Source organism: Contarinia nasturtii, unplaced genomic scaffold (genome assembly GCF_009176525.2).
Source record: "Contarinia nasturtii isolate CC-2019 unplaced genomic scaffold, AAFC_CNas_1.1 Cnas_scaffold_129, whole genome shotgun sequence".
NCBI lineage: Eukaryota > Metazoa > Arthropoda > Insecta > Diptera > Cecidomyiidae > Contarinia > Contarinia nasturtii.
This window is the reverse complement of record NW_022197486.1, coordinates 4049006-4060225: the sequence shown is the minus strand read 5'-3', so window position 1 is coordinate 4060225 and position 11220 is coordinate 4049006. Positions and strand designations below refer to the sequence as shown.

Genomic DNA, 11220 nt, shown 5'->3' with positions numbered 1-11220 from the left:
GTTAATATCGGTAATTTCATTACAGATTCAAAACTGAACATAACCTCAATTCTCAACATTGACATTTCATGTATGCACAAATGTTAGATATTTATAAAACCAGAGACGTCAAGAACAGATGCAGTGACACAATTTTGTAGAAAAGTAATTTAACGAAATCGGCAAGTTTAAAGAAAAAATATCTATTAAAAAAGTACAGAAAAATGGCTGACTTAAGCATGGTGAAGAAGATTATAATATCTTTGATGAATCTCCATCCAAACGGAGTGGCTGCCGACAAACTGGACAAACAATACAAATACCAAGAGGGCCATTTGATTCCCTTTGCTGACTACTCATATCTAAGTCTATGTTCGTTTTTGCAAGAAGAACTTGGTAACAATATTAAAATTGTACAAGAAGGATTCGAAACTATGTTATATCCAATTGCAACGGCAAATTCAGCACATGTCATGAAATTGATTTCGCACCAAAACAACCAAAATACGAGAAGACCAACCCAAAGGTAAGATTAAAAACCACAAATGAAAATTGCATTCTTAACTGGATTTTTATCACAGCTAGCGGTATGCAAACGATGCTTATGGTATGCATTATAACAACAAAGATATTCCGTTAGAAATCTACGGGTGCAAATGTGTTTTATTTAGTCATTTTAATAATTGTTATGAGACAAAACAATACAAAAATGAAGTATTTATTTTCGAACACAATGCACTGCTATTTATACAAGACGAAAATATATGAAAACAAGAGAGTCAATTCAGAAAAAAATTGTGATATGGTCATTGAGATTTGTTTACCAAAGAGATGAGAATTTTGTATTGCCACTGTATCAGTTTAGATGTTATGTTTTAATTATTCAACCGCTTTGGAGACGGTGCATAAATGCCTCTATATTTTCAATTTACGATCTCTCATTAGGTAAAATAGTGTCGCGTTCGCTTAGAGATAAGCTTATATACACAAGACTGCAATATAACGTAAACCAAAGAAATTTGAGGAATACAGAACTTATTAGAGTACGAATGTTTACAGCTGAACATGCACATAGTCAACCATTTTACTTGGCGTGTAGGAATTTTAATTTAATAAGAGAAACATTTTTGGAATCGGCATCGAGAAGCATTTTTAGAAATAGTATTGTTAAATTGGACAATTTGTTATTTAATATTCGGTAAAATAGACTAAGAAAAATTGTGTTATGAATATAGTAATATACAATGAACACAGTCGATATCTGCTGCTCCGAAGTCGAAAAGACTGGCGGCTGGTACTCGATCGGGTAGTGTTTTATTGCAAATGAAATTGTAAATAATTGTGATAAAATCAGTCTGTGATCAGACGGTGAATAAATAAATAATAATAAAATAAATAAAAAACAAATTGCATGCGGGTGACATCAGCCGAATGATTTTCAACCTTTGAGATGTTTTCGATGTTTTTGGTGTTGATATATTTTTTCATATGTATAGAGAAAAATAGTGATTTTGAGCATGATAAGTTTAAAGAGGTGATTTGAAATGATCTTTTCAAGTTTCACATTTAAAAAACATTTTTGAAATTGTAAAAGATTTTCTTCAATTACATCAACCACTTGTTCAAATGGACTGATTAATTGAGTTTCATCTAAAATAAACATATATACGAATGTGTACCATACATTTTATTGAATTTAAAATCAAATATTTTATCATTACTAATACACATTTTGGTTTCACAGAAGATACAATACACCATCATCAAGTTTCCAAGAAAATTCAACGACGTACAATGGACACTGTTCAAATCAAGCAGAAGAGTCGAATTATCATCGAAGAACACAACCAAATGGTTCACAAAATCGCTCGCCAACAATGCCGCGTTTGGTTGAATATCGACCATTGAGAAACGGTCGAACAAACGAACAATACAATCAGGTTTGTTTTCTCTTTCGCACACGTTACAACATATAAAGTGACAAAAAAAATTCTCTTTACAAAAGATGCTGCAAGAAAAATTACTGCAGAGCGAATATGCGCATCTATCGCGAGAAAGTCAAAGTCATTACAATGAACAAACATCAGACAGACGTTCAATGTACAAACATAAAGTGCAGCGGTTGGATGAATATCGACCATTCAGAAACAGTCGAACGAGCGAACAATACAATCAGGTTTGTTTTCTCTTTCACACACGTTACAACATTTAAAGTGACATTTAAAAAATTCTCCTTACCAAAGATGCTGCAAACAAAATTACTGCAGAGCCAAGATGCTCATTTACCGCGAGGAAGTCAAAGTCATTACAATGAACAAACATCGAGTGATGCCTCAGCATTTAATGACAGACGTTCAATGTACAACGATAAATTGCAGCGGTTGGTTGCAAAGGCACATGACAGACAAGAACGATCGACTGTCAAAAATAACATATATACCTGTGTACCGCAAGTAAGTGTAAATTAAGGTTAAAATTAAACAAGAAATGAAAACGGGAATTTCAAAGTACTTAATGTAATTGACAAAAAAAAATCACAGCCACACACATCAGCAATGTCATTGAATTACAAATCATTATCGAATAACCTTCCGACGATGAGCTCAGCGCAAAAACCCTCAAACAGACCAAAAGAAGAGGTAGTTTGGGATTCATCAACTGAAAACATTGGAAAAGAGAATGAATGGGATGATTATGTGGAGAAAGCAAAACCACCGACGGTCAATAAAGCCAGCTCTGACGATTACTGCGGCGTATCGGATATTGACAACTCGCCACCATCGGAAACATCCGAAGAAGTAATGCGAAAGAAAATGGCACATTGTTGGTTTTCGGACAGCGAAGAAGAGGATTACACTGATATAAAGAACATTTCAAGTGAAATCCACGCCGGTGACACGCTTCCTGTACGCATCTCAGATGTCAACAATCCATTGAAGTTCTGGGTTCACGTTCGATTGCCCAAGTATAAAGACGACATTAATAATTTGTATAAGGAAATGGAGTAAGTAAACATTTTGATGATAATCAATCATTACCATTGAGATGAAAAGTATATTCATTAAAAAAAAAACTCAATTTTTCAGTGAATTTTACAAATTGAATCGCCATTCGGATGAGTACAAAGTAACCGATCCAGACGAGCAAGGCAAACTGTATTTTGCTGCTTACTACAAAGATCAATGGCATCGTGTTGAGGCGATCGATGCGCAAATGGGCGAATCACAAAAAGTACACACATAACCTCAAATTAATTGTTGTCGCAAAACTAAATGGACATTATTTGTTGCAGGTGTCATTCATTGATCATGGTACACGGGATACCATCAACATAAGTGATATGCGACAATTGCCGAAAAAGTTCTGGAAGTGTCCAAAAGCGGCTTTGTGCTGCGCATTGGGCAATATCAAACCAAAAGGTAAAACATTTGACAGCGCGAGTGCGAAAGCTCTTATACAGATGGTTGATAATGAAAAAAAGATGTACGCAAAAGTCCTGGACGTAGATTATGCGGTAAGTGTACAATTAAGAACAATTCGATTTCACATAATTCGAAACCAACTAATGTAATACTTTTCACAGAAATTCAAGGCGACCATTGAACTAGTTTTGGGTTCAGACAAAAGATGTGTCAACGATGAACTAGTGCAACTCGGCCATGCTATAAAGAAGACCATTCGAGCAAATGCGTAAGATAAAAACCAATGTGAATACAATAAGAAATTGCGCGATTAAAGAAAAATCATCAAAAAATTAGAATCTCAAACGAAACGATATACGATTACAAATCAAGCATTAAGATTCATTAATACGAGGCTATGTTTTTTCGATAATATTTCATTTTTTACAATGAAGAATTTTATTAGGAGTTTAACTCAAAGCCATTTCGGTAGAAATGTTAAAAATATACAAAAAAAAAAGACGATGGAAAAATATTCTGAAAAAATTTAAATGAAGAAAAGGATCATTTCTTCCAAATAAGTAATCAGAAATAAGAAACGAATGACTTTTATTGAAATTTGAATTATTTGGGAATCAATATATTTTTGGAAAGCAGTTTTTTCATCTCATTTACCACTGGAATACGTTATTATATAGGATAGAATGTGCGATATCAGATACAATATTAATCGGTTAGATCAATATAATAATCGGTCTAGTTCTGTAACTAGAGGGTTGGATGTGTTGAATATTGCATTGGAATTGAATAAGAATATACCAATGATTTTGATCAGCTGAATGCATGAGTTCTCGCAGCAAAGTTCGGGAGATTTAATGTTTCAGTTTTCTTTCACCAAGTTTGCCTTTCAGAATAAGCTATGTAAGCATTTGAATTCATAAAATGAATATATCGTGATATTTGTTACCATTTGAATTTTTGTTCGGGATATAATGCCGCTGAAAATAGCAACAATTATTTGACGATGATCGTGGGCATTGCATAATTTTTAAGAATATCTTTCGCAATTTTAAAATGAAACAAAGTCCCAATTGAAACGATCAATACCATTTACCAACCGTTCAGGAATACATACATTTATGCTGTAGATTGAATGATGCATGCATCATTCAATGTACATCATATGCCGCAAACGCCAAAGCACGACGATGACAAGCAACGTTGACAGTAGCGCCATGGAGCGGTTGCCAGCGAAACAAAAAAATGGCACACATTTCGATCGCCTCAATCAAAAATGGTACAAATTTGTGCAACCCAACATAAACAGTGGCAATCATAATAAAGTTGCTGCGTTGCCCAGCTGTCATTGTCGCGACCCTCTCTTACGTCCTATATTGACAATGTATTTGAAGGAGCGCCATCTCTGAGTGCTCATACAAAACAATGAAGCTTGCAAACTTCGGAAAATGCTCATATATTTTTTTCTTGCAATTTTATTTGAAAATTGTTTAAATTAAATAAGTTTTGCAATAGTAGCAACGAAAATAATTAATAGAATTTATTATAGATAAAAAAATTGGAGCAACAACACACAAATTTTTTTTTTGGATGGAATCGCAGATTTGCGTTAAGATTTTTTGAAGAAAAAAGAACTGGCAACATTTTTAATTTTTTATTTGCATAATACTGATAATTAATCTGAAAAATATTCTCTTCATGTTGTTTGCGTTGTTTATTTTGACAGATACCAATTGTTTGACAATTGACAGATATACAAAAATAATATTTTCTAAGCTGTGTAGAGTTTCTCACAACATGAAATTTTTTTGTTTTGTACGAGCAATCAGAGATGGCGCTCGCAAATGGCGATTCGCTTGAAAGTCTACTGTAAGAGAGGGTCGCATTGTCGTCGTGCTTTGGCAAACGCAACGCAAGCACTGTCGTTTGCGTTCGGATATGGTACTGGACGGCAGCTCGCGCGTGTGTGAAATATGCAATATAAGAAATAATCAATGTTAAAATTCACCAATGTTTTTTTTCTCTCAGTTTTCACTTCTCTCTTTCGCATAACGACAGTGCTTGCGTTGCGTTTGCGGCATGTGATGTACATTGAATGATGCATGCATCATTCAATCTACAGCATAAATGTATGTATTCCTGAACGGTTGCCATTTACATTAAAAATGTTTAATCAAAAAATAAAATTCTGCATGCCAAAACACAAGGGGAATGTCGCAAAGAACGTACTAGAATTAGGTCGTAATAAACGGTAATGTAAACGTCAAAAAATACGCTGTTCTGTTGACAGAAGCTGTTGTGTTCAACATAGAAACATTTCAATTTTTTTGTGAATCATAAAAAATACTGCATAAACCAGTTTCAAAGCATACACAGTAAAAAATATCATCCCATACTATGCAAAAATTAGCATTAGCAATCCTATGATCAGACCATGGGGTAAACCACCATTACATCGTAATTCATATAATTCCATCTAGTACAAAAATAATTCCAGATAATTCCATATAGTTCAAATAGTAGTAGAATAGTGCAGATGACTTAAATTAGATGCTTACAGTGTGTCCATAACATATAGAAATAGCACTAAATAGTGTCGATATCTATACTATATCGGTCCACTATATATGGAAGATATTTCCGCACGGCACCGTATCGCACGATCGAAGTGAGTGTAGCATCTAATTTAAGTCATCTGCACTATTCTACTACTATTTGAACTATATGGAATTATCTGGGATTATTTTTGTACTAGATGGAATTATATGAATTACGTTATTGTAGTAGTAGTCCCCTTGGATCGGACACATTTTTGTCTTTTTTTTTGTTCCTCTTTGTGCGGATATTCGCCGAATAGTAGAGAATTAAACGTTAAAAAGGCGTAATTGAAAACAAATTGTTTTTTTTTTTTTCCAAACAACTGCATATTTCAAATGTTTAATTCTAGTACGTTCTTTGTGACATTCCCCTTCATCTACCCAAGCACTCAAGTGCTTTGTATGCAAACAGATGAAAAGGATAGTAAAGAATAAGACGCATAGCATGAAGTGTCTCGCTCTTTACTTTGTTGTCACTATTGTCACAGCATGTGGTCACTATTTCTATAAAAATTATTTTCTAATAACAACAAAATTTCGAACAAAAATGTTAAATAAATGTAAAGAACACCATGTTAACAGCTAAGCATTTATATTCGAAATAAACTTAGTCAATATTTGCCTGAAACACTACAATTGTTTTAATTATACAGTAATAATACAGTAGGTATCGATAAGCACATAGACACCGTTTGGCGTAAGTAGACTCAAGAGACTAGATTCAATTCTTGCATGTGCTTATATTAGCTATACAGAATCGAAGAAGTACCACTCAAAAGAGAACAGATTTTTTTTTGGAATTGTACAGAACTGAACATAGTTAAGTGGATTCAAAGAATTGAATCTAGTACTGCTTGCTTAACAAATATTTGAAGAACAAATCATTGCAAAGATTTAATGTTAGAATAAGTGAGTTTACAGTGAAAAAACTTAGGTTATGATGTAAATGGTTGTAATTGTCAACAAATGTTGGACAAATCACAAAACGCATATGAAAATTGTTGGAATTTGAAACATTTCAACTTCTAGTTGTCAAATACATAACCTAAGTTTTGTCAGTGTAAAAACTCACTTATTCTCACATTCGCAATGATTCTTTCATCAAATATTAGTTAATTAAGCAGTACTAGATTCGATTCTTAAAATGGATTGGTTTCGGTTTCTATCGCTGGCTTTAACAAAGGAACACAACAAAATATTTTTCTGTGAAGTTCCCATTTCGAATGTCAAGGAAAAAACTTCACACACCCGTTTTAAGCTTTTAAAATGTTCCATTTATTGTTCAATTAAAATTTATATAGATTTCAATAGCCCAACTAATTAGATGGTGCTACGGTTTGTTCCATCACCATGGCTCTCATAAGAATCGCATTCCCTTGTACTAAGTGTTTTTAACACACGATTGTAAACCTCAAAAACCAAACTCTCCGCGAAGATCAAACTCATTCAAATGCGTGTCAGTTCGGTGTGATCATCAATGATACAAAAGTACACGTCTCTGATTTCTAAGAATTCGAATGCTGTTCAGTCATCTCATCTTGAACATCATCTTCTCAGATTGAAAACAAAAATTGAAAAAAAGAGCATCTACATATTCCACACTGAACATTGATTACAATTTTCTATTTGTATACTACAAAACGTCATACGAACCAAATAAAGAAAAATCTTTTTTTTTTTGCAAAAAAACGAAGGAAAAACACGTCACATCCATCGGAATGTGGTGATCTTCAGATTGATTTATATTTGTATACGTAAAAATATTCTGCATAACGCGTGCATTCGGTTGATTAAATCGAAATGAATGACGATGAAAGTGGAAAAAAACATCTCGGGGAAACACCGACTGAAGCATGTTTTACGTTTGAACTTTGCAATTAGTGTTTATATTCGCTTCGATGTTTCTCATACGCCAAACGCTATTTGTTATCTATTAATTGTGTTATTTGTATCTAATACGTTGACACAAACAAGTCGTTCGCTAGTTCATTGTGTGCTTGTGAAGGGTATTAGATTTGGAAAGAAAAGCAAAAGTTTTGATATCTAATGTGTGTGTGTCTCTCTGTGTGTGTGTCAGGCGTTTATGATTCATCGAATTTTTTTTTACATAAAAAGGACGTTACATTTACAATGCAAGTACAGTCAGACAGTTGATATGTAAGTGAGTTCATATTTTGGACGAGAAAATAATAATGGAAAAGCGTGAATATATCGGAAATAGCAAACGCATCACAATTGACAACAATCGAATCCACTTGCGAATCATCGGCAATGATAATAAAATTGATATGAAAATAAATTCAGGACATTTGGATGTGATTGGAAATTCGTCACGGGTAACAATTGGTGTGAATTTGGGCAAAATTAATTACATCGGCAACAGTGGGAAATTATATTTGGGCTCGAATTCAAGTAAAAATGACATTCATTACACTGGCAACAATGGAACAATGAAATTCATCAACAAAGACAGTTTGTGGAAACATCAAAATAAATAAGTAGATCTAAAGCAATGATTTGCTGCATTTAATCTGTTCCGATGACAAATTTCATTTTGAAAGAGAAAATTAATAGTTTTCAACACATATTTCGGTCAGGATAGAAAAATTGGACTTGAGTTATTAGTTGAATTTTCAACGACTTCAGAAACAGACATAAGTCTTTTTGTGAATTACAAAAGCATCAAATGAAGATCAAAAACGAAATAGATTAATGGCCGACGTTATACAATTGTCAGAGAAGAATTTAAAAAAATCCCCGTGAAGGTGAAAAGTGACATATATACACAATTACACATACACCATTCCTCAATACTTGTTCAAATAAAATAAAATAGTAAAAAAACCAATTTATAATCTGCCTCAAGTAAAATGTTTGTTATTTTTTTCGACGATCTTAAACTGTGATATTGTGGACTATCAATTGAACGGTTCAGTTTGAAGCAGCAGAGAAAGAAAGAAATCAACAAATAAATGATTTGATCTGAGTTCAAGTTCAAGCGGCCTCTTCACTTAGAAAGTTGAAGTCAATGTTCAACCCCTTGAAATCATCAATCGTTATCTCATTTCAAATATATTTATGTAAGAAATGTGTAACGCAATTTTTTTTTTGTTTTAACTCTCTCATTTTGAAATTTCGATTTCATTTTCAGTGTTTTGTTTGAGATTATTTGAGGAAAAAATGTTTGCTCTATTTTGATATTGTTCGAGCGCATAAGGTTTTTCAGTTGATAAATCAAATCGGGTCAAATGTTAACATTTGATGAGATCAACAAATGATTTAAAATTATATTTAATAACGTAATTTACACGCAGATTTGTTCTTATTTCAATAAATATAGACATTCAAATGTATTAAAACAGCCATAGAATAGAATGGCGATGATTAGACATTTAAAAAGAAATTTTGTCACAGTATAATATTTTTGTAAGTAAGATGTAAAATGATTCAATCTCGGAAATGCATATACTTTTTTCTTTATAGATAGAACTCGTGTATGCATTTCCGAGATTGAATTATTTGACCTTTTGATGTGCAAATGATCGAATTAGAGTGTTTCAACTAGGCGACACACGTAATTCGCACAAAAATGAGCTATAAATCCAATTGTAAACCAAATTAATCAATGAAATAAAGTATAATTTTTTTACGATTTTAATTGTTTTCACTTTGTCTGTGATCTCATCTTCGCCTAATCCTTGCAGCAAAAATACATTTTAATCAAGTAACAAAAATGATTTATATTGCAAATCAAATGTTATCCGTCGAAAAAAAATTAATATAACTCGATTGCTGACAAAAACGTGACCTATCCGCTGAACGAAAGAGAAAAACGTGATTGATGATCTTGCAATTTACAAAAAAAGGAAATAATGAACCTATTCAAAAGTATTTGTATTTTCAGTTTACTTACGACTCTCTCTCTCTCTCACTCGTCTACAGAGGAGCCTCTGTAGCAAGTTTGTTTAAGCGTGCGTTGTTCTATTGTGTCATTTTGTTCAACTCAAAAATGTATTAGAAAAATCAACAAAACAGTCGACAGGAAAATGCCTGTAAAGCCTTTATTTATCTAACAACAGAAAAAAAAAATCCGTTGTTCTTTTTTTAAATTGCACTTATTTCTCTCCCATCCATCCGTGTCAGTAGAGTTCGTTTATACTGTTACAGTTTCACTTCTTAAGCTGCTATAAATGTATTTATGGTCGAGTTGGTTGATAAAAATTTCACACACAACTGATAATTGGCTCATAATATTTTATCACGTTAGAAAAATAGAAGAAAACATCGAATAAGTCAAGTTGAACATTACCTGAGTTATAAAAGCTGATTGTAAAAGCAGACAAAACAATGATAAATTCGTGCCACTGCAGTCCGTCGAGACGCAATATAATTGAAACGAAACAAAAAAATCGTCTGTTTTGAAATGTTTATATATGCTCTTATTTTTCATGTCTTTCATATGGCTAAAAAACAAATCGAAAGAGAATTTTATGAAATAGCTTATCCAATTAACAGCTTAAGATGTTTGACAAGCGAAATATTGGCAAAAGAATATGAACAAATTATCAAAACATCTTTTTATTTAATACTAAATGATAAAAATGCATCACGTCAACATCGAGGGAATTCACCACATTCGGAGATCAACGATCGACACAAAATCAAAAGAGGAACGAACAAAAACATAAACAAATAAAAGCCCAAATGGTTCCACATATTGCGCTCAAGTATTTATGGGATCATTCCATTTGAAACGTAAAAAACAAAAAAATACTAGTTCTATATTAATAGAATTTGAACAAAAAGTTGACGCTCTTAGAACAAATAACGAGCATGTGTAACCTTTAACGTAATAATTTGCTTTATAGCTCATATACCATGACCATAACTTTTTTTTAGTTATCTCATTCACTAGAATTAACCATTTTATTTCCAAGCCACCGTTTTTACATTAAAATAGTAATTTTATAGCTGGTTTATTAGGCCAACCACCCAATTGTTTTGGTTAATAAAAACATATGATTGTTTCGATTACTTTGCTTATTTTACGAACATAGATTTTGGGGATATCTCTCTTTATGATTAAATGCTCGATGTTTATAGATGCAATATGGGGTGAAAAGTTTGTGGTGTGACACAGATATTGCGACACCAATACAGAACACTTTCTATTATACCCTTTCAAAAGGCGACTGATGACATTTCACCTGAATCTATTCACAGAT

At 32.7% G+C, this 11220-nt stretch overlaps 1 protein-coding gene across 1 annotated transcript; it reads left to right on the top strand.

Annotated features, from left to right (window-relative positions):
• Positions 1–94: 94 nt before the first annotated feature.
• Positions 95–6625, top strand: LOC116345291. Its single transcript, XM_031774541.1, has 8 exons — positions 95–505; positions 1724–1919; positions 1985–2155; positions 2223–2432; positions 2520–2983; positions 3066–3210; positions 3272–3493; positions 3563–6625. Exons 1-8 carry the CDS (start codon positions 204–206, stop codon positions 3671–3673), a joined length of 1821 nt encoding a protein of 606 aa, XP_031630401.1. The 5' UTR covers positions 95–203; the 3' UTR covers positions 3674–6625.
• Positions 6626–11220: the final 4595 nt, after the last annotated feature.

Coding starts and splice junctions, on each gene's coding strand:
- LOC116345291 (XM_031774541.1), top strand. CDS start 204: ATGGCTGACTTAAGCATGGTGAAGAAGATTATAATATCTTTGATGAAT. Junction 2,433..2,519: donor TATATACCTGTGTACCGCAA/GTAAGTGTAAAT, acceptor AAAAAATCACAG/CCACACACATCAGCAATGTC. Junction 2,984..3,065: donor AATTTGTATAAGGAAATGGA/GTAAGTAAACAT, acceptor TCAATTTTTCAG/TGAATTTTACAAATTGAATC.